Source organism: Oncorhynchus nerka, linkage group LG12 (assembly GCF_034236695.1).
Source record: "Oncorhynchus nerka isolate Pitt River linkage group LG12, Oner_Uvic_2.0, whole genome shotgun sequence".
Classification (NCBI taxonomy): domain Eukaryota; kingdom Metazoa; phylum Chordata; class Actinopteri; order Salmoniformes; family Salmonidae; genus Oncorhynchus; species Oncorhynchus nerka.
In genome coordinates this window covers 88,322,175-88,348,127 of record NC_088407.1, presented here as the reverse complement: position 1 = coordinate 88,348,127, position 25,953 = coordinate 88,322,175, and the positions used below count along the sequence as shown (strand labels likewise).

At 46.5% G+C, this 25,953-nt stretch overlaps 2 protein-coding genes across 5 annotated transcripts in view; one reads left to right on the top strand and one right to left on the bottom strand.

Annotated features, from left to right (window-relative positions):
* Positions 1-8,603, top strand: part of LOC115122138 (retinol dehydrogenase 12-like) — a 28,952-nt gene extending 20,349 nt beyond the window's left edge. For 3 of the 4 annotated variants that reach the window (XM_029651325.2, XM_029651324.2, XM_029651326.2), the window contains one exon: positions 7,225-8,603. In XM_029651325.2, coding sequence (XP_029507185.2) covers positions 7,225-7,330 — 106 coding nt within the window. In that variant the 3' untranslated portion in view covers positions 7,331-8,603. The remainder of the gene's footprint in view (positions 1-7,224) is intronic. The other variant, XR_010465430.1, reaches the window with a different exon arrangement.
* The window catches only part of zfyve26 (zinc finger, FYVE domain containing 26), a 153,602-nt gene continuing 136,197 nt past the window's right edge, over positions 8,549-25,953 (bottom strand). The window contains 5 exon segments of the mRNA XM_065025938.1: positions 8,549-15,048; positions 15,757-15,807; positions 18,659-18,841; positions 24,329-24,388; positions 25,005-25,155. Of these exon segments, the coding sequence (XP_064882010.1) occupies positions 14,824-15,048; positions 15,757-15,807; positions 18,659-18,841; positions 24,329-24,388; positions 25,005-25,155 (670 nt within the window). The 3' untranslated portion in view covers positions 8,549-14,823.

Sequence of the window (25,953 nt, the reverse complement as noted above, 5' to 3'; positions counted from 1 at the left end):
CAGCGGCTACTGGCAGGTGCCCTCTCCCCAGAGGCCAGAGCCAAAACTGCGTTCTCCACTAACAGAGGACACTGGCAGTTCAAGGTCCTGTGCTTTGGCCTGTGCAACGCTCCAGCTACTTTTGAGCGTTTGATGGACAGGGTGCTGGATGGCATCCCCCGACAGCAGTGTCTGGTATACCTCGATGACATCCTGGCCCATGGCAGCTCCTTCCAGTCAGCCCTGGGGCGCTACGGCGTGTGCTGGAGAGGGTGGCTGCCGCAGGTCTGAAGCTCCACCCGAGAAGTGCCACTTCATGAGGAGAGAGGTGTCCTTCTTGGGCCACCGAGTGGGGAAGGAGGGGATCAGCACCATGGAGGACAAGGTAGGGGCTGTCAGAGACTGGCCCACCCCCACCGACCAGCGTCAGCTGAAGAGCTTCCTGGGCCTGGCCTCGTACTACAGGAGGTTTGTACGGGGCTTCTCAAGCGTTGCTGCTCCACTGAACCGCCTGCTGCCGAAGGACAAGGCTTTCACTTGGACAGTGGAGTGTGAGGAGGCGTTCAACACCCTCAAACGTGCACTGATCGAGGCCCCGTGCTCGCCCCCCTGACCTCACCTTGCCCTTTATCCTGGACACAGACGCGAGCAATGTGGGCATGGGTGGGGTGCTGGCCCAGGTGGGGCCAGAGGGGGAGAGAGTGGTGGCGTACTTCAGCAAAACATTTGACAAACATGAGCGCCGCTACTGTGTCATCCGGCGGGAGCTCTTGGCTGTTGTGGCTTCCGTCAAACACTTCAAGTACTACCTGGGTGGTCTGCCCTTTACTGTAAGGACTGACCACTCTGCTCTCCAGTGGCTCATGTCTTTCAGAGAGCCAGAGGGGCAGGTGGCACGCTGGTTGGAGGAGCTTCAGCCGTATGACTTCACGGTGGTGCACAGGGCAGGGGCACGCCACTCCAACGCCGACGCCATGTCCCGTCGGCCCTGTACTGCAGACGGCTGCCACCACTGTGAACGGAGAGAGGGACGGGAGAGAGAGCTGCGGGCAGAGGAGGGTGTCTGTGCCACAGTGTGTCGGGCGAGCGGGCCTGTCTGCTGTGAGCTGCAGACTGTCGACGTGGCTGAATGGCGGCAGCAGCAGGGACGGGACACAGACCTACAGCCAGTGCTACAGTGGGTAGAGGCGCAGGTGAGGCCACCATGGGAAGAGGTGACAGCGCTCTCACTCGCGACCAAAGGGTTGTGGTCGAAGTTTGAGAGACTGCGGCTGGCTGATGGCGTGCTACAGCGGGCATGGAAGGAGTCAGCTACGGGAGAGGAGAGGTGGCAGGTGGTGGTCCCAAAAGCATTGCGGGAGGCTGTGCTCCAGAGTACTCATGGGGGTGGGGACTGGACACTTTGGGGTCACAAAAACACTGCGCCGTCTCCGTCAGGGCTTCTACTGGGGGCAGCACAAGAGGGATGTGGAGGACTTTTGTCGCCGCTGTGACAACTGCACAGCGAGAAAGGGCCCCCAGGCCGCTCTCATGCTCAGCTCCAACAGTTCCCAGTGGGGGCTCCCATGGAGAGGGTGGGAGTGGATGTAGTTGGGCCGTTCCCACCACAGACAGTGGAAACCGCTGGGTGCTCACGGCCATGGACTATTTCACAAAATGGCCCGAGGCCTATGCTCTGCCTGACCAGGAGGCAGAGACCATCGTCGACGCCCTGACAGCGGGGATGTTCAGCAGGTTTGGAGCTGCAGAGTCCATCCACAGCGACCAAGGCAGAAACTTTGAGTCCCGTGTGTTCGCCACCATGTGTGAGAGGCTGGGTATGCACAAGACCCGCACTACTCCTCTCCATCCTCAAAGTGATGGCCTTGTGGAGCGCTTCAACAAAACACTTGGACAGCAGCTGGCCATCGTCTCTTCCAAACACCAGCGTGACTGGGACAAGCACCTGCCTATGGTCCTCATGGCATGCCGCTCCGCTGTCCAAGACTCCACCTCCTGCACGCCTGCCCTCCTCATGCTGGGGAGAGAGATCCGCACCCCTGCGGAGATGGCGTTGGTCGGCCCCTGGATAGCCCTCATGTTCCTCCGGGGCCGGAGTATGCCCGGAGACTCCAGGACCGCCTGGAGACAGCCCACACCTTCGCCAGAGAGCAGCTGGTGAATGCAGGTGTGAGGCAGAAAGGAACTATGACGTGCACACCCGGGGAAGGCACTTTGTGGCTGGGGAGCTGGTCTGGGTCTACAGCCCCTAAGGAAAAAAAGGCAGATGCCCCAAGTTGGACAGTCACTGGGTGGGACCCTGCAGTGTCCTGGAGAGGGTAGGGGAGGTTGTGTACTGGTGCAGCTTCCTCCCAGGGGGAGAAAGGTGGCACTGCACCGGGACAGGTTAGCCCCATACAGAGGGGCCTCTTCTCCCCAAACCCCAGGAACCCCCACAATTCCCCTCTCTGGCAATGACATTCTCCAGGCACCCACCCTCAGGTGCCGCAGACAAGGCTCCAGACAGCCCACTCCCCCTGTCTCCCCCTGTGTCACCGCGTGGTTCCCCAGAACCACGGACTGTATTACCCGTTCCCGCTTCCTTGTCCCCCATATCCCTGCCTTCATCCCCTGGTTCCCAGAGGGGCACTCTGCGACCATCACGGCCACGCAGGCAAAGGAGACCTCCGGGTCGCTTCAGAGACTTTGTTTGTTCCCTCGGGGACGAGGGACTTTGTGGTGGGGGGGCTGTGTAGCGACCCGCACAGACAGCTGTGTGTTATGTGCTAGGCTAGGAGGTGGTTGTGTTGTACTGACCAGTACCCGGTGTTCGCGGGGTCCGACATGTCAATCAACCTGCTATCTGCCAATCACGGGAATGCCTGGAATGTTCTGATGCCGGGCATCCTGGTGGTTGGCGGAGTGGCGTGGAGGGGGGGTTGGGCATTGGAAGTTAAGACCAGGTTCAGCCTTTGTTCTCTCTCTCTTACATCTGGGCTTCACAAGAGAAGGTCACGGTTGGATTGTGGGTTATCTATTTGGCGTGTGCTACGGCCCAAACAGTAGCCTGTGTAAAGTTGGTTCAATAAACCGTCAATTCGCAAACTCAAGCTTCTGTCTGGACAATTGTTCATTTATGAGCTAGTCAGGTCAATACAATATGTATGTGACCAATACAGTTTGATTTGATCCTGTGGCCAAATCATGCATTAGTAGCCTATTTGGAATTATTTGTATTTCTGTATAGACAGGAGTAGGATCATTAGGCTATATAATTTTGGCAATTGTATGTCTATTTACTTTAGGGAAAGCGTCCTCTAGCGGGATGGACGCGCGGTCTACGTGTAGGGTGGGAATGTTATATCATAAGGGAATTGCTTAGATTGCACTTATCGGTAGGACTAGTTATGTCATGCGCAGAAGTAGCCTAAACTTAGTTAAAATATCAATCACCAATAAATGAATGCACTTCAGAGTTAATAGGCTTGTTTATGCTGAAAGTGAGCAACAGACCACCTACAGAAAGAGGTTGGTGATAGGCCTTCAATTTAAAGGTTGAACTAGTCCTACGATAACAGGGGGGTGTAGAGAGTAAACTTTCATGATGACGCTTCGTTTAATCATTGGAAGTGTTTGCTAATGGTTTAGTGAAACATAAGGAAGCTTATCCGATGTTCAATAGCACCGATGACAAACTATTAATTTGATAAGGGAGAACCGTGGGTAATGGATGGATTAGGCGGACGGGTTGGAAAATAAATCCTCCCATTGCAGGGATCGGCTTGCTGTGGCAGTTTTATAGCTTCGTGCAGCAGTAGCAGTTACAACAACAACAATAATAAACTATTACTACTGGACTATTCTGCGCAGGCTAACGCGGACTGATTAGGCTATGTTAAACACTTCAAACTATAGTCAAAAGCCACCTAGTGGGCGAAAACATTTCTGAGATGCGCGCAGATTATTTGGACAATAATGTTGTGTGGAGTCGTTTAACTAATGTCTGATTCTGTTTTTGGTGTTACGATAACGTTACATATTTATCAAACCATATTTATGAAACCGAGCAGATATCTTCATGCCTTCTGCCAAACCTCGCCCTGTCCATTCGGGGATTTAAATAATTAAACCGTATTTTAAGGAGGGCAGATTACCGGCGTGGAGCTGTTTTTTTTTAATGCGTCAGTAATGTGTGTTCTCTTTTGGTGACATCACCATTGTGCATGTCCTTGGTGACCCGTCAATTGAATTACAGCCCAAGGCGGTTCTGTGGGGGATTGTAGCGAGTCTCTTTATTGAATGCCTGATCAACCAGTTGCCTGAGTACTTCAGTCTTATAGATAGTGTAGTCGTGTACAGTAGCAGCGCCTAGTCAAAACGCGTTGCAGTTGTGCATCCTGATATTCAGGCTGATTTGCATACATCTAATGTAAATATAAAAGCAACTGGGTTAATTCATATAAGGAAATCAATTCATTAGGCCCTAATCTATGGATTTCACATGACTGAGCAGGGGCACCGCCATGGGTGGGCCTGAGAGGGCATAGGCCCACCCACTGGGGAGCCAAGTGCAGCCAATCAGAATGAGTTTCACCACAAAAGGGCTTTTTTTTTACAGACAGAAATACTCCTCAGTTTCATCAGCTGTCCAGGTGGCTGGTCTCAGTTGATCCCGCAGGTGAAGAAGCCGGATGTGGAGGTCCTGGATTGGCATGGTTACTTGTGGTCTTCTGATGTGAGTCCGGTTGGACATACTGCCAAATTCTCTAAAACAACATTGGAGGTGGCTTATGGTAGAAAATGTACATTAAATTATCTGGCAACAGCTCAGGTAGACATTCCTCCAGTCAGCATGCCATTGCACACTCCCTCAAAACTTGAGACATCTGTGGCATTGTGTTGTGACAAAACTGAACATTTTAGTGGCCTTTCTATTGTCCCCAGCACAAGGTGCACCTGTGTTACAGATACAAGTATCCTGTGGGTATTTTGTTTTCTCTCCTTCTGCCCTCGTCACAGGTGTCGCCAATCAGAAGACACACCTGCTCCTTTTCCCTTACCCAATCACATCCCCTTTTCCCTTACCCAATCACAACGCTTTGTTTAAAAACCCAGTCAGTTGGTTTCCCAAACTCTCTCCCTCCCTCTTGTTTTTGCTCCTACATGTCACATTTGTCTGTCATTATGTTAGTATGTATCGTTGTGGTGTATGACTGTTTGTTGGTGTGAAAAGGGGATACCAAGCCAAGTCGCCCATGGGCATACATTACCCGTAGGAAAACATTGTCTAAGTACCCTAGTTAGAACTGGGCGGACCACCCGCTGTATTTTATTGGTTAGTTAGCTAGCTGTGTTTGACGCAGGTAAGACTAGTTTAGGGTTTTGTTGATATTTATTATTTCTTTCCTTGGGTCCAGCTCAGCCTCTTTTATCCTACACCCCATTACCATGTGTTTGACGCAGGTAAGACTAGTTTAGGGTTTTGTTGATATTTATTATTTCTTTCCTTGGGTCCAGCTCAGCCTCTTTTATCCTACACCCCATTACCATGTGTTTGACGCAGGTAAGACTAGTTTAGGGTTTTGTTGATATTTATTATTTCTTTCCTTGGGTCCAGCTCAGCCTCTCTTATCCTACACCCCATTACCATGTGTTTGAGATAAACCGACGTGTTTGACGGTAGGTTTAAGTTGGATTTCTTTTAGTTATGTTACGGGTCTCCTTTCCATCCCCCCTAGACTGCAGGGCCAAAGGGGTTCGTAAACAACCTGTGTAATGAACACGCTGTTTAATCAACTTCTTGATATGTTCACACAGATTATCTTGGTATGTTCACACAGATTATCTTGGCAAAAGAGAAATGCTCACTAACAGGGAGGTAAAACAAATTTTGTGCACAAATTTGTTTTGAGAAATAAGCTTTTTGTGCATCTAGAATATTTCTGGGATCTTTTATTTCAGCTCATGAAACCAACACTTAACATGTTGTGTTTTATATTTTTGTCCAGTATAGTTCCCCAAGCTTTATTTCAGCTCATGTAACTAACATGTTGTGTTTTATATTTTTGTCCAGTATAGTTCCCCAAGCTTTATTTCAGCATACTGGCAGTCGAGTTGTTTTGTTCCTCTAATCGAACATAATAACAGAATAATAGACATAATAATAATAGCACAATGGACACTAACATTTTTGAGAAATAGAATCCACACATGTTAGCAGCTTCATATCAATATACATTTCAACTTGAAGCTTTTCAAATATATTCCTTTATCTTGTTTATATTATGGAATTAAATGTGTATTTATGATAATAATAATAATTAGTTTGTAGAGCGCATTTCCCACTCTCAACGAGCAAATCATTTCACAGCTGCAGTTCGAGATGATTTAGTCCCATTTATTTCTGAAAATAAGATGATGATACTGGACTTTTATTATGAAATGATTTAGTCCCTTTTATTTCTGAAAATAAGATGATGATACTGGACTTTTATTATTTATTTATATTATGGTGTTAATATTCACAGAAAAACTAAAATATATTTTACAGTATAGCATATATCGTCTACCTAAAACATCCGTTAATACATTTTGAAGTCCTTCAAAATAGAAACTACATATCCTAATGGTAGGATAAATATTACAACGGAATAGGCCTAATTAAAAGAATAGCCATCATGGAAACAACACATTCTAGGCAGAGCATGACCAAAGCTTTTAGCTGAGCAGTACCACAGCCAAATTAGAGCCAGAGAGAAGGCAGACAACCTTTTAAAAAGGCTCTGCTCCTCCCTCACCTGCTTACATGCTCTGGTATTCAGAAACAGCAGTGCTTTAGGCTACCAAAGAACTGTCAATCACATCGATGGATGGAACCGGTGAATGAATGGTTGCAGCCACCATTACATGGTCTGTCCAGCTGCATAACAAATGACTAATTAGACAAAATAACATGTATTTATTTATATATTTTTGCATTTCAGGGCTACTGTAAAAACTCAGTGACCATATAATAACCATGCCCCCTCTCTCTCCCAGTGACTGTATAATAACCATGCCCTCTCTCTCTCTCTCTGTCTGTGACTGTATAATAACCAGGCCCTCTCTCTCTCTCTCTGTGACTGTATAATAACCAGGCCCCCTCTCTCTCTCTCTGTGACTATATAATAACCATGCCCCCTATCTCTCCCAGTGACTGTATAATAACCATGCCCCCTCTCTCTCCCAGTGACTGTATAATAACCATGCCCCCTATCTCTCTCCCAGTGACTGCGCCCCAGCCTCCGTGGCCCCCCAGGGGAGGAACGAGGAGACTGCCAGGAAGCTGTGGGACGCCAGCAGTGAGCTCCTGGGCATCGTCTGGGACCACTGATCTGAACCACCCTCTGTCATTAAAACACTGGCCGCAACCCCAACGCCCTGTAAAGGCACTACTTTTGACCAGGGCCCACAACCTTGTTCCAAATGGTTACAGCAAGAGCCGGCAGTAGGGCCCACAGGGCCGCGGTAGAAAGTGGTGCCCTATAAAGGGAACAGGGTGCCATTGTGGATGCATCCCATGTTCTCTAAGGAGTCTTTGTTTTCAATCTTGAGTACATATGTAGCTTTATCATTTCATGACGTTACGTTACATCTCAAACTACAGTTATCCCACTTGAATAATAACCATAGAGGAATTCAGATAGACATAATGGCAGATAGGACTCTTATGGTAGTAACTGCAAGATCAAATACATTATTGTTCCGCCACAGGTTAACCAGGTCTAGCCAGGGTGTAACCAGGTCTAGCCAGGGTGTAACCAGGTCTAGCCAGGGTGTAACCAGGTCTAACCAGGGTGTAACCAGGTCGTAGCCAGGGTGTAACCAGGGTCGTAGCCAGGGTGTAACCAGGTCGTAGCCAGGGTGTAACCAGGTCGTAGCCAGGGTGTAACCAGGTCGTAGCCAGGGTGTAACCAGGTCTAGCCAGGGTGTAACCAGGTCGTAGCCAGGGTGTAACCAGGTCGTAACCAGGGTGTAACCAGGTCTAGCCAGGGTGTAACCAGGTCTAGCCAGGGTGTAACCAGGTCTAGCCAGGGTGTAACCAGGTCTAGCCAGGGTGTAACCAGGTCTAGCCAGGGTGTATAGCCAGGGTGTAACAGGGTGTAACCAGGTCTAGCCAGGGTGTAACCAGGTCTAGCCAGGGTGTAACCAGGTCTAGCCAGGGTATATTATAAACCAGCTGATTCAGTTTGTTTTGTTTCATATTATAAATGGGGTTCCAAAATTCCTGTAACTTTTCACAAAATGCCCATTTTCCGAAATCCTAGTTGGAAGATTGCTGGAATTAAAGCAAAACATCCAGGATTTTGGGGGGAGTTACAGGAATGTTACAAATTTTCCACTCTAGGTGATTCTTCCCCCCTCAGCATTGTTAAGATGTCTTTTATACAAATGTGAAACATGCCTTTTTTAGTACATTTTAGGGTTGCAATATTTTTTTTTAATAACAAATCAGGAAATCCTGAATCTTCTCCAACCAGTATTTCTGGAGAGAGAAAAAAAAAAAAAACAGGGCATTCTGGGAAAATGTGACACCCAAACTACATAGCAGTCATGTCAGGAGTTTAATGTTCACATCTGTAAATAAAATATAACATTACTAGCTACTATTTGTTTATGTTTAGTAATTGTGTCGCACACAACAGAGGAGGCTGGTTGGAGGAGCTATAGGAGGATAGGCACATTGTAATGCGTTTTATTTTATTTTAAACTGCATCGTTGGTTAAGCACTCGTCAGTCAGGCATTTCACTGTAATGTTTACACCTGTTGTATTCGGCACACGCGACTAATCACAGTTGATTTGAACGGAATTCATTGGAACAGAGTCAAACATGTGGTTTCCATAAGGTTCCATTCATTCCATTACAACGGGCTCAGTCCTCCTATATCTACTCCCACCAGCCTCCTCCAATTGAAAAACCCCCCCACTTCATTACCCTTCTGCCAACATGGCCGCTTTAAGACAGGAAATCATTATCACACTCCTCACATTTCCTGTGATCAATAATCATACCTGCATTATTATTATAACCAAATTGATGACGTTGTTTCTTCAACCAAAGAAAGGGGGGAGGGGGGGGGGTCATTGGGGTATGTTTCAAATGGAACTATTCACTACATAGGGTGTCATTGGGGATAGTCATTTGCTCTTGTTTTGTAGAGGCCAGAGTGCATCAGGGAAGGAAGGGAAGATAAGTGAGTGCCTAGGGGGAACGGTGCTAGGGCGCAATTTGGGATAGGGGGCCAGAGCGCAACAAGACTTGTGTCCTAAATGGCACCATATTCCCCACCTCCAGGCTGTGTAAGGGCTATTTGACCAAGAAGGGGAGTGATGCATTAGATGACCTCAACCCAATTGAGATGGTTTGGACTGCAGAGTGAAGGAAAAGCAGCCAACAAGTGCTCAGCATATGTGGGAACTGCATTCCAGGTGAAGCTGGTCGAGAGAATGCCAAGAGTGTGCAAAGCTGTCAAAGGCAAAAGGTGGCTATTTTTTTTGGTTACTACATGAGTTATTTCATAGTTTTGATGTCGTCACAATTATTCTACAATGTAAAAATAAAGAAAAACCCTGACATGAGTAGGTGTGTCCAAACTTTTGACTGGTACTGTATATGATGATGTAGCACAGCACCTCATCACATGACCAGACAGGCTGATTGCTAACAAACAGAACTTCAATCAAAAGTGAATGAATATCTATTGTGAATTTTAACCGGGCCGGTCAGCAATGTAGATACACTACACGATCAAAAGTATGTGGACACCTGCTTATCGAACATTTCTGTCAAAAATAACATGGAATTGGTGCCTCCACTCTTCTGGGAAGGCTTTCCACTAGATGTAGGAACATTGCTGCTATAACAGCCTCCACTCTTCTGGGAAGGCTTTCCACTAGATGTAGGAACATTGCTGCTATAACAGCCTCCACTCTTCTGGGAAGGCTTTCCACTAGATGTTGGAACATTGCTGCTATAACAGCCTCCATTCTTCTGGGAAGGCTTTCCTCTAGATGTTGGAACATTGCTGCTATAACAGCCTCCACTCTTCTGGGAAGGCTTTCCACTAGATGTAGGAACATTGCTGCTATAACAGCCTCCACTCTTCTGGGAAGGCTTTCCACTAGATGTTGGAACATTGCTGCTATAACAGCCTCCACTCTTCTGGGAAGGCTTTCCACTAGATGTTGGAACATTGCTGCTATAACAGCCTCCATTCTTCTGGGAAGGCTTTCCTCTAGATGTTGGAACACTGCTGCTATAACAGCCTCCACTCTTCTGGGAAGGCTTTTTCCACTAGATGTTGGAACATTGCTGCTATAACAGCCTCCACTCTAGATGTTGGAACATTGCTGCTATAACAGCCTCCACTCTTCTGGGAAGGCTTTCCACTAGATGTAGGAACATTGCTGCTATAACAGCCTCCACTCTTCTGGGAAGGCTTTCCACTAGATGTTGGTACATTGCTGCTATAACAGCCTCCACTCTTCTGGGAAGGCTTTCCACTAGATGTTGGAACATTGCTGCTATAACAGCCTCCACTCTTCTGGGAAGGCTTTCCACTAGATGTTGGAACATTGCTGCTATAACAGCCTCCACTCTTCTGGGAAGGCTTTCCACTAGATGTTGGAACATTGCTGCAGGGACTTGCTTCCATTCAGCCACAAGAGCATTTGTGAGGTCGGGCACTGATGTTTGGTGGCTAACAGTCGGCGTTCTAATTCATCCCAAAGGTATTCGATGAGGTTGAGGTCAGGGCTCTGGCCAGTCAAGTTTTTCCACACGGATCTCGCTTTGTGCACGGGGGAATTGTCATGCTGAAAAAGGAAAGGGCCTTCTCCAAACTGTTGCCACAAAGTTGGAAGCACAGAATCATCTAGAATGTCATTGTATGCTGTAGCGTTAAGATTTCCCTTCACTGGAACTAAGGGGCTTGAACCATGAAAAACAGCCCCAGACCATTATTCCTCATCCACCAAACTTTACAGTTGGCACTATGCATTCGGGCAGGTAGCGTTCTCCTGACATCCGCCAAACCCAGATTTGTCCGTCGGACTGCCAGATAGTGAAGCGTGATTCATCTCTCCAGAAAACGCGTTTCCACTGCTCCAGAGTCCAATGGCCGCAAGCTATACACCCCTCCAGCCGACGCTTGTCATTGCACATGGTGATCTTAGGCTTGTGTGCGGCTGCTCTGCCATGGAAACCCATTTCATGAAGCTACCTACCAACAGTTCTTGTGGTGACGTTGCTTCCAAAGGCATTTTGGAACTCCGTAGTGAGTGTTGCAACCGCGGACAGATGGTTTTTACATGCTACCCGCTTCAGCACTCGGCGTTCCCGTTCTGTGAGCATGTGTGGCCTACCACGTTGCGGCTGAGCCGTTGTTGCTCCTAGACGTTTCCACTTTACAATAACAGCACTTACAGTTGACCGAGGGAGCTCTGGCAGGGCAGAAATTTGACAAACTGACTTGTTGGAAAGGTGGCCTCGTATGATGGCGCCACGTTGAAAGTCACTGAGCTCTTCAGTAAGGGCCATTCTACAGCCAATGTTTGTCTATGGAGATTGCATGTCTGTGTGCTCGATTTTATATATTTTTATACACCTGTCAGCAACAGGTGTGGCTAAAATAGCCGAATCCACAAATTTGTAGGCGTGTCCACATACTCTTGTATATTGTTATGATTAAAGTAACATGTAATCCGAGGGATTAAAGTGAGAAATAAAATGGTTTATTACGGTGTAATCCGAGGGATTAAAGTGAGAAATAAAATGGTTTATTACGGTGTAATCCGAGGGATTAAAGTGAGAAATAAAATGGTTTATTACGGTGTAATCCGAGGGATTAAAGTGAGAAATAAAATGGTTTATTACGTGTAATCTGAGGGATTAAAGTGAGAAATAAAAATGTTTATTACGTGTAATCTGAGGGATTAAAGTGAGAAATAAACATTATGGTGTAATCTCTGGGATTAAAGTGAGAAATAAACATTATGGTGTAATCTCTGGGATTAAAGTGAGAAATAAACATTATGGTGTAATCTCTGGGATTAAAGTGAGAAATAAACATTATGGTGTAATCTCTGGGATCGCTATTAAAGGGAGAAATAAAAAAAACGGGCAATTATGTAAACAAAAGAGTTACATTTAGACAATGAATATGTTGTTAAATTGATCATGACTATAACAAATACGGCCAACAAAAATCCCTTTTCTAAATGCGACATCTCGATCTCTTAATCTCGATTGATTAAAGTACGCGTTAAAGGCCCATTAAACACATCTGACCCCCGCATAGGACACACGGGAGGTCGGAGGTCAAAGGGTTCGTGTCCCAAACGGCACCCTACTCCCTATTTAGTGCACTACTACTATTAAACTAGGGCCTCGTAGTGCACTAAGTAGGGAATAGGGTGCCATTTGGGACCTGTTAAAGTCACACACCAGGAACAAAGGGATATATACAAAACATGGTCACAGCAACGTAGTTCCCGGGTCAAAGACAGATACCATAAAAAACACACATATGAAACAGACAGATATGATAGGCTTTAAGGAGACAATAATATTGACCTGTAACATTAAGGTACCACCTCTTTATCTCATGATCTAGAATTGAAACAGTGTTTTAAGTCCTAAAACATATCCAGAGAGAGAGAGAGAGAGAGAGAGACAGAGAGACAGAGAGAGAGGCAGAGAGAGAGAGAGAGAGACAGAGAGAGAGGCAGAGAGAGAGAGAGAGAGACAGAGAGAGAGATACAGAGAGACAGACAGAGAGAGAGGCAGAGAGAGAGAGAGTCCCTCACTAAATCCAACTCGCTCCAAGTTTTTGTTCGTTTTGTATTCTATATAAAGCTCATCTTTAATTCTAGTGATTCTTACAAGCAATTGCTAGCATGGGTACCAGTCCGTTTGTATATCACTTGCCACTCTGTGTCCTTGCCGAGTACTAGAAGTGGAATGTTAGCAACACCAACAACAACAGGTCTGGATTTCAGGCTAGGAAATAGCTCCATGGGCAGATAATTGAAGGGGGTTGACTAGTGGCAGGTCGAGCTGATAGACAGTAACAGACATCCCTTCTAATGAAAACCCCACTCCTTTGACTTTCAAAAAAGTGCAGAAACTCTTAAATCATCAATATAATCTACACTTGTGTGTGTGTGTGTATATTTGACAGGCTTGTAACACCAACACTTGTTTTCATCTTTAAATTCTTTCTAACTAACAACAAAGAGAAAAAAAACATCTTTAAAAAATGGGGGAAGAAGAAGTTAGGAATTATTTACATTACGGCAAGTTGTTTATTTTGTCACAAAGATATATATTATATATATTTATATATTATTACTAGGCTTGAAGGTTGGTGAAAACAAAAGATCGATCCCTTTTTTAACTGAGGTAGGAGATACAACTCAAGAACTATCCGTACACCAGTGTTGCCTGTGATATTACTCTGGTATGTGTATCTTCTGTGCTTATCCCAGACGTCAGTTTTACTAGATAAAGTGGTCAACAACTCAACAATTCAGCGTGGTTAGATTCATCCCAGTGTTGTCTGGCTGTAGTCGGTCAACTCTCCAGATGAGAGAGAGAGAGACAGTGTTGTCTGGCTGTAGTCGGTCAACCCTCCGGATGAGAGAGAGAGAGAGACAGTGTTGTCTGGCTGTAGTCAGTCAACCCTCCAGATGAGAGAGAGAGAGAGACAGTGTTGTCTGGCTGTAGTCAGTCAACCCTCCGGATGAGAGAGAGAGAGAGACAGTGTTGTCTGGCTGTAGTCGGTCAACCCTTCAGATGAGAGAGAGAGAGAGAGAGAGAGACAGTGTTGTCTGGCTGTAGTCGGTCAACTCTCCAGATGAGAGAGAGAGAGAGAGAGAGACAGTGTTGTCTGGCTGTAGTCGGTCAACCCTTCAGATGAGAGAGAGAGAGACAGTGTTGTCTGGCTGTAGTCGGTCAACTCTCCAGATGAGAGAGAGAGAGACAGTGTTGTCTGGCTGTAGTCAGTCAACCCTTCAGATGAGAGAGAGAGAGACAGTGTTGTCTGGCTGTAGTCAGTCAACTCTCCAGATATATGAGAGAGAGAGAGAGAGAGAGAGAGAGAGAGAGAGAGAGAGAGAGAGAGAGAGAGAGAGAGAGAGAGAGACAGAGAGAGAGGAGAAAGAGAGAGAGAGAGAGTGTTGTCTGGCTGTAGTCGGTCAACTCTCCCGATGAGAGAGAGAGAGAGAAAGAGAGAGAGAGAGAGAGAGAGAGAGAGAGAGAGAGAGAGTGTTGTCTGGCTGTAGTCGGTCAACTCTCCAGATATATGAGAGAGAGAGAGAGAGAGAGAGAGAGAGAGAGAGACAGTGTTGTCTGGCTGTAGTCGGTCAACTCTCCAGATGAGAGAGAGACAGTGTTGTCTGGCTGTAGTCAGTCAACTCTCCAGATGAGAGAGAGAGAGAGGGAGAGACAGTGTTGTCTGGCTGTAGTCAGTCAACCCTCCAGATGAGACAGTCGGCACAACGGTGTTTCACTACTTTCAGTGAGGAAGAGGAAGTCAGTCACAGAGTCCAGGCAAGGTGTCTTGTTGTTCCACTCGTGGCGTTTCTAGTTGAAGTGCGATCTGTTATTCCCTGATGATGTCTGGTTCCCCATCTTGTAACCTGAACTAGGTGTCTCCAGAACAACGATTACGGGTCGTGTTCATTAGGGGCACACACAACAAATAGAAAATCTTGTTATAATTTTTTTTTTTGCAACAGAGAACTAAAACGAGCATTTCTGATGAGACGAGTCCCCGTTTGGTGCGTAACGAACACGGCCCATGTGCCCCTCCCCCTCGTGGGTTTACTTGGCGTTGGGTCGGTCTTGTTTTGTAGGAGGCGGCGTCTTTCTGTCCCTGTCCTTGTGCTCAGACAGCCACTGGCAACAGATGTCCTGCATGACAGAGTCTCCGACGCCCTCCGCTGTCTGGAGGACTTCCCGAACCAGCGGCCCGGCCCTGGTTGTATCCAGCTTTACAGCTAGGAGATAGGCCGCTCGCAGTTTACTCACCTGCAGGTAGGCCTTAATCTCCAGATTACAGGTAGGCGTCTGGAGGACTTCCCGAACCAGCGGCCCGGCCCTGGTTGTATCCAGCTTTACAGCTAGGAGATAGGCCGCTCGCAGTTTACTCACCTGCAGGTAGGCCTTAATCTACAGAGACAGATTACAGGTAGGCCTTAATCTACAGAGACACATTACAGTCAGGCCTTAATCTACAGAGACACATTACAGTCAGGTGTTAATCTACAGAGACACATTACAGTCAGGTGTTAATCTACAGAGAGACAGATTACAGTCAGGTGTTAATCTACAGAGACACATTACAGTCAGGTGTTAATCTACAGAGACACATTACAGTCAGGTGTTAATCTACAGAGACACATTACAGTCAGGTGTTAATCTACAGAGACATCACCAGAATGTTGGAGGGTTGTAGAGAGAGAGAGAGAGAGAGAGAGAGAGGAGACGTGGAGAAGGAAGACTAGACAGGAGATGGTGAAGAAAAGAGATGAGATGGTGAGGAAGAGGAGGACAGGAGAAAGGATATGATGAGGAGGGGAAGAGGAGATGAGCAGGGGAAGAGATGAGAGTGAGGAGGACAGGAGATGAGGAGGGGAAGAGATGAGAGACTGAAGAGGAGGAGTACAGCAGAAAGGGGAAGAGGAAGAGGTACAGATGGGAGATGAGGAAGAGGACAGGAAAGAGAGAGAGGGAGGAGAGGAGGTGGTTACCTACCTTGTTCTCTATGCTCTTTGTCTCCAAAATGAGACACTCCAACTCCTTGGCCTTCATCAAGACAGAACAAAACTTTATTAACACCCCATCTCAGACAGTAACAGTACGAGGAAGTCTGTGATTGGTACACTATTGGGTAACATGGGGCGGCAGGGTAGCCTAGTGGTTAGAGTGTTGGACTAGTAACCGAAAGGTTGCAAGTTCAAATCCCCGAGCTGACAAGGTACAAATCTGTCCTTCTGCCCCTGAACAAGGCAGTTAACCCCACTGTTCCTAGGCCGTCACTGAAAATAAGAATGTGTTCTTAACTGACTTGCCTAGTTAAATAAAGGTTAAAAAAAATACATCTTACTGGCAGCTATAACGCTTTATAAACATATTATAAGCATGCCTTTATGTCTTACAATATAAGGGTTATAATATGTGACGTCAATCAGCATTTCACAAATGAAAGTGTTGTAGATGAAGGAAAGAAAACGAGGAGTGAAAGCCACATCAGCCTATTGAGAACTCCTCACTCCACTCACCTTCCTTGTGTTGCCCCCCGGGGTGATCTAAGGCTTGGCTGCTGCTCCCCCATTGCTTAGCAGTGGTTACTGCAATAAGACAAACACTCTGTTGCAAACTCCACTTTACAACAACACTTACAGTTTGACCAGGGCAGCTCTAGCAGGGCAGAAATTTGACGCACTGACTCTTGTTGGAAATGTGGCATTCTATGACAGTCACTGTGCTCTTCAGTAAGGGCCATTCTACTGCCAATGTTTGTCTGTGGAGATTGCATGGCTGTGTGGTCGATTTTATACACCTGTCAGCAATGGGTGTGGCTGAAATAGCCAAATCCACAAATTTGAAGGGGTGTCCACATACGTTTAGTGTATATATATTTGCATTTACACCCCCTTTGTTTTGATGTCATAAGGTGAATGCACCAACTTGTAAGTCGCTCTGGATAAGAGCGTCTGCTAAATGACTTAAATGTAAATGTACTAAAGGACTAATGCCCTACTGAAAGGCTGTAAATGGCTGTGGTGTAAAGTACTGAAGTACAAATACTTTAAAGTACTACTTAAGTCGTTTTTGGGGGGTTTCTGAACTTTACTATTTATATGATTGACAACTTTTACTTTTACTATATTCCTAAAGAAAACTATGCACTTTTTACTCCAGACCTTTTCCCCTGTCACCAAAAAGCACTCGTTACATTTTGAATGCTTAGCAGGACAGTAATATGGTCCAATTCACACAATTATAAAGAGAACATCCCTGGTCGTCCCTACTGCCTCTGATCTGGAGGACTCACTAAACAGAGAACATCCCTGGTCATCCCTACTGCCTCTGATCTGGTGGACTCACTAAACAGAGAACATCCCTGGTCATCACTACTGCCTCTGATCTGGAGGACTCACTAAACAGAGAACATCCCTGGTCGTCCCTACTGCCTCTGATCTGGAGGACTCACTAAACAGAGAACATCCCTGGTCATCCCTACTGCCTCTGATCTGGAGGACTCACTAAACAGAGAACATCCCTGGTCCTCCCTACTGCCTCTGATCTGGAGGACTCACTAAACAGAGAACATCCCTGGTCATCCCTACTGCCTCTGATCTGGAGGACTCACTGAACATCCCTGGTCCTCCTTACTGCCTCTGATCTGGAGGACTCACTAAACAGAGAACATCCCTGGTCATCCCTACTGCCTCTGATCTGGAGGACTCACTAAACAGAGAACATCCCTGGTCATCCCTACTGCCTCTGATCTGGAGGACTCACTAAACAGAGAACATCCCTGGTCCTCCCTACTGCCTCTGATCTGGAGGACTCACTAAACAGAGAACATCCCTGGTCCTACTGCCTCTGATCTGGAGGACTCACTAAACAGAGAACATCCCTGGTCCTACTGCCTCTGATCTGGAGGACTCACTAAACAGAGAACATCCCTGGTCCTACTGCCTCTGATCTGGAGGACTCACTAAACAGAGAACATCTCTGGTCCTCCCTACTGCCTCTGATCTGGAGGACTCACTAAACAGAGAACATCCCTGGTCATCCCTACTGCCTCTGATCTGGAGGACTCACTAAACAGAGAACATCCCTGGTCCTCCCTACTGCCTCTGATCTGGAGGACTCACTAAACAGAGAACATCCCTGGTCATCCCTACTGCCTCTGATCTGGAAGACTCACTAAACACAAATACTTCGTTTGTAAATTATGTCTGAGTGTTGGAGTGTGCCCCTGGCTATCTGTAAATGATGTCTGAGTGTTGGAGTGTTCCCCTGGCTATCTGTAATGATGTCTGAGTGTTGGAGTGTTCCCCTGGCTATCTGTAAATGATGTCTGAGTGTTGGAGTGTTCCCCTGGCTATCTGTAAATGATGTCTGAGTGTTGGAGTGTTCCCCTGGCTATCTGTAATGATGTCTGAGTGTTGGAGTGTTCCCCTGGCTATCTGTAAATGATGTCTGAGTGTTGGAGTGTGCCCCTGGCTATCTGTAAATTATGTCTGAGTGTTGGAGTTAGCCCCTTATCTCAGTAACTCACGTCTGTGGGCCCCTTATCTCAGTAACTCACGTTTGTGGGGCCCCTTATCTCAGTAACTCACGTTTGTGGGGCCCCTTATCTCAGTAACTCACGTTTGTGGGGCCCCTTATCTCAGTAACTCACGTCTGTGGTCCCCTTATCTCAGTAACTCACGTCTGTGGTCCCCTTATCTCAGTAACTCACGTCTGTGGTCCCCTTATCTCAGTAACTCACGTCTGTGGTCCCCTTATCCGAGTAACTCACGTCTGTGGTCCCCTTATCTCAGTAACTCACGTTTGTGGGGCCCTTATCTCTGTAACTCACGTCTGTGGTCCCCTTATCTCAGTAACTCACGTCTGTGGTCCCCTTATCTCAGTAACTCACGTCTGTGGGCCCCTTATCTGCGATGGAGACGCAGCTGAGTATGATGACATCACAGTCGTTCTTGGTGGCGGTGCCCGACTCGCCCACGCACTTCAGCAGCTGGCGCACGGCCCGGTACTGACGCTGGCGCACAAGCCTCTGGCCCGCACGCACGTACACCGTCAAGGCTTCCAGCTGGAAGTCCTAAGAGGAGGAGGAGGAGGAGGAGGAAGAGGGAAAAAAAACTGTGTTTCATGTTTTATTAACAAATAAATAATGTACACTACCGTTCAAAAGTTTTGGTGTCACTTAGAAATGTCCTTGTTTTTGAAAGAAAAGCTCATTTTTTGGTCCATTAAAATAACATTAAATTGATCAGAAATACAGTGTAGACATTGTTAATGTTGTAAATGACTGTTGTAGCTGGAAACTGCAGATTTATTATGGAATATCTACATAGGCGTACAGAGTCCCATTATCAGCAGCCATCACTCCTGTGTTACAATGGAATATCTACATAGGAGTACAGAGACCCATTATCAGCAACCATCACTCCTGTGTTCCAATGGAATATCTACATAGGAGTACAGAGGCCCATTATCAGCAACCATCACTCCTGTGTTACAATGGAATATCTACATAGGAGTACAGAGACCCATTATCAGCAGCCATCACTCCTGTGTTACAATGGAATATCTACATAGGTGTACAGAGGCCCATTATCAGCAGCCATCACTCCTGTGTTACAATGGAATATCTACATAGGCGTACAGAGGCCCATTATCAGCAGCCATCACTCCTGTGTTACAATGGAATATCTAATGGAATATCTCAGCAGCCATCACTCCTGTGTTACAATGGAATATCTAGGTGTACAGAGACCCATTATCAGCAACCATCACTCCTGTGTTCCAATGGAATATCTACATAGGAGTACAGAGGCCCATTATCAGCAGCCATCACTCCTGTGTTCCAATGGAATATCTACATAGGAGTACAGAGACCCATTATCAGCAACCATCACTCCTGTGTTCCAATGGAATATCTACATAGGAGTAGAGACCCATTATCAGCAACCATCACTCCTGTGTTCCAATGGAATATCTACATAGGAGTACAGAGACCCATTATCAGCAACCATCACTCCTGTGTTCCAATGGAATATCTACATAGGCGTACAGAGGCCCATTATCAGCAACCATCACTCCTGTGTTCCAATGGAATATCTACATAGGCGTACAGAGGCCCATTATCAGCAACCATCACTCCTGTGTTCCAATGGAATATCTACATAGGCGTACAGAGGCCCATTATCAGCAACCATCACTCCTGTGTTCCAATGGCACGTTGTGTTAGCTAATCCAAGTTTATCATTTTAAAAAGGCTAATTGATCATTAGAAAACCCTTTTGCGTGGTCTAGGGCACTGCATCGCAGCGCCAGCTGTGCCACCAGAGACTCTGGGTTCGCGCCCAGGCTCTGTCGTAGCCGGCCGTGACTGGGAGGTCCGTGGGGCGACGCACAATTGGCCTAGTGTCGTCCGGGTTAGGGAGGGATTGGTCGATAGGGATATCCTTGCGACTCAAGTGGCGGGCCGGGCGCAGTGCGCGCTAACCAAGGTCACCAGGTGCACGGTGTTTCCTCCGACACATTGGTGCGGCTGGCTTCCGGGTTGGATGCGCGCTGTGTTAAGAAACAGTGCGGCTTGGTTGGGTTGTGTTTCGGAGGACGCATGACTTTCGACCTTCGTCTCTCCCGAGTCCGTACGGGAGTTGTAGCGATGAGACAAGATAGTAGCTACTAATAATTGGATACTACGAAATTGGGGTGAAAAAGGGGGTAAAATGTTATTATAAATAAATTAAATAAAAACTTTTGCAATTGTGTTAGCACGGCTGAAAACTGTTGTGCTGATTTAAGAAGAAATAAAACTGTCCTTTTTTAAACTAGTTGAGTATCTGGAGCATCAGCATTTGTGGGTTCGATTACAGGCTCAAAATGTCCAGAAACAAAGACCTTTTTTTCTGAAACTCGTCAGTCTATTCTTGTTCTGAGTAAATGAAGGCTTTTCCATGTGAGAAATTGCTAAGAAACTGAAGATCTCGTACAACGCGGTGACCTACTCCCTTCACAGGACAACGCGGTGACCTACTCCCTTCACAGGACAACGCGGTGACCTACTCCCTTCACAGAACAACGCGGTGACCTACTCCCTTCACAGGACAACGCGGTGACCTACTCCCTTCACAGAACAACGCGGTGACCTACTCCCTTCACAGAACAACGCGGTGACCTACTCCCTTCACAGGACAACGCGGTGACCTACTCCCTTCACAGAACAACGCGGTGACCTACTCCCTTCACAGGACAACGCGGTGACCTACTCCCTTCACAGGACAACGCGGTGACCTACTCCCTTCACAGAACAACGCGGTGACCTACTCCCTTCACAGGACAACGCGGTGACCTACTCCCTTCACAGAACAACGCGGTGACCTACTCCCACAGGACAACGCGACCTACTCCTTCACAGGACAACGACCTACTCCCTTCACAGGACAACGCGGTGACCTACTCCCTTCACAGGACAACGCGGTGACCTACTCCCTTCACAGAACAACGCGGTGACCTACTCCCTTCACAGGACAACGCGGTGACCTACTCCCTTCACAGGACAACGCGGTGACCTACACAGGACAACGCGGTGACCTACTCCCTTCACAGGACAACGCGGACCTGGACAACGCGGTGACCTACCCCCTTCACAGGACAACGCGGTGACCTACTCCCTTCACAGGACAACGCGGTGACCTACTCCCTTCACAGGACAACGCGGTGACCTACTCCCTTCACAGGACAACGCGGTGACCTACTCCCTTCACAGAACAACGCGGTGACCTACTCCCTTCACAGAACAACGCGGTGACCTACTCCCTTCACAGAACAACGCGGTGACCTACTCCCTTCACAGGACAACGCGGTGACCTACAACGCGGTCCTACTTCACAGAACAACGCGGTGACCTAGTGACAACGCGGTGACTCCCCCTTCACAGAACAACGCGGTGACCTACTCCCTTCACAGGACAACGCGGTGACCTACTCCCTTCACAGAACAACGCGGTGACCTACTCCCTTCACAGAACAACGCAAACCAATATTTACATTTAAATTTCTCCCAACAAACATCGTCACGGAGACGGACGGATATAACTTCCTAGACCATGATGTGACAGCACAGACCTTCTCCCAACAGACATCGTCACGGAGACGGACGGATATAACTTCCTAGACCATGATGTGACAGCACAGACATTCTCCCAACATGGTGTCAGCTTGTCACATGACCACAGTGTTACGTAATAAGGTTTATTGTGCATCTCCAACACAGACGAGACATTTCTGGGTGCATTTACAGGCCTTCTGTCAGGATAGGAGTAAGTCCTATGTTTAAGGTTGTAGGTTGTAGAAGCAGCAGGTACGAAGATTTTCATTTATCTGGTGACCAATGTTTCTCCTCAGTTTCTTCCTTTAGTTTCTGTTTCCTGTTTCTTTCCCTTATTAGGTTCTGACCTATCAACCGTTAACGTAACTTGGCAACCAACTTTGGTGCAGCTGTTTTTTTTTCTCTCGCCATGCTAGATGCCTTCATGTTCGTCCAGATTATGTTGAAGCGAATTGAATTCGATTTCAGACTTGTAAGTACTTAAAGAAATCGGTATTTGAATAATCCAAATGTTTCTTGTAATTGATTGAATGACAGTATTGTAGTGAACATGTTCAAAATGTATGATGCCCCTTTGGAACCAGGACTTAACGGTGTTGTCATTAAACACTGGAGGTCAGATTACTTGGTCAGCTACTTGGTCGTCACTTACTTGGTCCTTGGTCCCACTTGTTTGTCTAAACTCATTCTAGTCGTCAGTTACTTGGTCCTCTTGTTTTTCTAAACTCATTCTAGTAGAGTCCTCAGTTACTCGGTCCTCTTGTTTGTCTAAACTCATTCTAGTAGAGTCCTCAGTTACTCGGTCCTCTTGTTTGTCTAAACTCATTCTAGTCGTCAGTTACTTGGTCCTCTTGTTTGTCTAAACTCATTCTAGTCGTCAGTTACTTGGTCCTCTTGTTTGTCTAAACTCATTCTAGTCCAGTCGTCAGTTACTTGGTCCTCTTGTTTGTCTAAACTCATTCTAGTCGTCAGTTACTTGGTCCTCTTGTTTGTCTAAACTCATTCTAGTCACAAGTCAGTTACTTGGTCCTCTTGTTTGTCTAAACTCATTCTAGTCGAGTCGTCAGTTACTTGGTCCTCTTGTTTGTCTAAACTCATTCTAGTCGAGTCGTCAGTTACTTGGTCCTCTTGTTTGTCTAAACTCATTCTAGTCGTCAGTTACTTGGTCCTCTTGTTTGTCTAAACTCATTCTAGTCGTCAGTTACTTGGTCCTCTTGTTTGTCTAAACTCATTCTAGTCGTCAGTTACTTGGTCCTCTTGTTTGTCTAAACTCATTCTAGTCCAGTCGTCAGTTACTTGGTCCTCTTGTTTGTCTAAACTCATTCTAGTCCAGTCGTCAGTTACTTGGTCCTCTTGTTTGTCTAAACTCATTCTAGTCCAGTCGTCAGTTACTTGGTCCTCTTGTTTGTCTAAACTCATTCTAGACGAGTCCTCAGTTACTTGGTCCTCTTGTTTGTCTAAACTCATTCTAGTCGAGTCGTCAGTCACTTGGTCCTCTTGTTTGTCTAAACTCATTCTAGTCGAGTCGACAGTTACTTGGTCCTCTTGTTTGTCTAAATTCATTCTAGTCGAGTCGACAGTTACTTTGTCTAAACTCATTCTAGTCGTCAGTTACTTGGTCCTCTTGTTTGTCTAAACTCATTCTAGTCGTCAGTTACTTGGTCCTCTTGTTTGTCTAAACTCATTCTAGTCGAGTCGTCAGTTACTTGGTCCTCTTGTTTGTCTAAACTCATTCTAGTCGTCAGTTACTTGGTCCTCTTGTTTGTCTAAACTCATTCTAGTCGTCAGTTACTTGGTCCTCTTGTTTGTCTAAACTCATTCTAGTCCAGTCGACACTTCCTTGGTCCTCTTGTTTGTCTAAACTCATTCTAGTCGTCAGTTACTTGGTCCTCTTGTTTGTCTAAACTCATTCTAGTCGTCAGTTACTTGGTCCTCTTGTTTGTCTAAACTCATTCTAGTCGTCAGTTACTTGGTCCTCTTGTTTGTCTAAACTCATTCTAGTCGTTAGTTACTTGGTCCTCTTGTTTGTCTAAACTCATTCTAGTCGAGTCGACACTTACTTGGTCCTCTTGTTTGTCTAAACTCATTCTAGTTGTCAGTTACTTGGTCCTCTTGTTTGTCTAAACTCATTCTAGTTGTCAGTTACTTGGTCCTCTTGTTTGTCTAAACTCATTCTAGTTGTCAGTTACTTGGTCCTCTTGTTTGTCTAAACTCATTCTAGTCGACAGTTAGTTGGAACTCTTGTTTGTCTAAACTCATTCTAGTCGACACTTCCTTGGTCCATGGTCCTCTGTGTTTCGGTCTCTATATCTAGTATTTGCCATAACAGGTAGTTGCCAACATAACGTTTCAGTTATTTCTTGACTTTAAAGTCGAGGTATTTTCTAAGTAAGGAAATTCCAGACGTATCCACCTGACTACTTCCTGGGTCACCATACAGGAAATCAGTGTGAATACGGTCTCTTACCTGTATGACTCGGTATGCGATACCAAACCCCTCTTCGATGTTCTTTCCTCCCAACATCACCTGCAATGTAAATGCAATGACACAGATGTCAGATGTCACCCCATATGATTCAGTATCGGTTAACGACATCAATACGATCTGTTAACAGCACTTAGTACTTAAGACACTACCATTCTGTTTTATGGCCCAAGTGACACGCTCTAGTGCCCTAACTCTCCATCTAGTGCCCTAACTCTAGCTACCATTCTGTTTTATGGCCCAAGTGACACGCTATACTCCCCGTCTAGTGCCCTAACTCCCCCGTCTAGTGCCCTAACGCCCCCGTCTAGTGCCCTAACGCCCCAGTCTAGTGCCCTAACGTCCCGTCTAGTGCCCTAACGCCCCGCCTAGTGCCCTAACGCCCCGTTGAGTGCCCTAACTCCCCGTCTAGTGCCCTAACGCCCTGTCTAGTGCCCTAACTCTCCATCTAGTGCCCTAACTCTCCGTCTAGTGCCCTAACGCCCCGTCTAGTGCCCTAACTCCCCGTCTAGTGCCCTAACTCCCCGTCTAGTGCCCTAACGCCCCGTCTAGTGCACTAACGCCCCGCCTAGTGCCCTAACTCTCCATCTAGTGCCCTAACTCTCCATCTAGTGCACTATTCCCTATCTTTGAGAAGCTTTGCGGGGGGGGGGCTCACCTTGCAGGCTACATCGATCTTCATAGAGCTGGGGCCGAACAGAGTGGGAGGAGTGCTGGAGGAGGCAGAGGAGGTGGGGGCGGAGCTGGATGTTTCACAGTGATGCAGGAACCGAGTCACCTCCAGCTGGAGCTCTATCGTGTTCATGTGTCTGGTTCAGGAAAACAAAAAGGGGGAAATGTCACATGATAGCTGCCACACTAAAGCCTCACTGCCCAGGAGAGATGGCTGCACTACGCAATTAAATCAGTTATGGTCACACATGCTTACTTTACAAGCCCTTAACCAACAATGCAGTTCAATAAATATATATTTAGTAAATAAACTAAAGTAAAAAAATATAATAAAAAAACAAATAATAAAATAACAATAACGAGGCTATATATATATATATACAGGGGTACCGGTACCGAGTCAATGTGAGGGGGTACAGGTTAGAAAAGAGATGTAATGGTTCAGTTATGGCCACAGGAAGGACAGATGGATGCACTATGTAATGGTTCAGTTATGGCCACAGGAAGGACAGATGGATGCAGTATGTAATGGTTCAGTTATGGCCACAGGAAGGACAGATGGCTGCACTATGTAATGGTTCAGTTATGGCCACAGGAAGGACAGATGGATGCAGTATGTAATGGTTCAGTTATGGCCACAGGAAGGACAGATGGCTGCAGTATGTAATGGTTCAGTTATGGCCACAGGAAGGACAGATGGCTGCAGTATGTAATGGTTCAGTTATGGCCACAGGAAGGACAGATGGCTGCAGTATGTAATGGTTCAGTTATGGCCACAGGAAGGACAGATGGCTGCAGTATGTAATGGTTCAGTTATGGCCACAGGAAGGACAGATGGATGCAGTATGTAATGGTTCAGTTATGGCCACAGGAAGGACAGATGGCTGCAGTATGTAATGGTTCAGTTATGGCCACAGGAAGGACAGATGGATGCA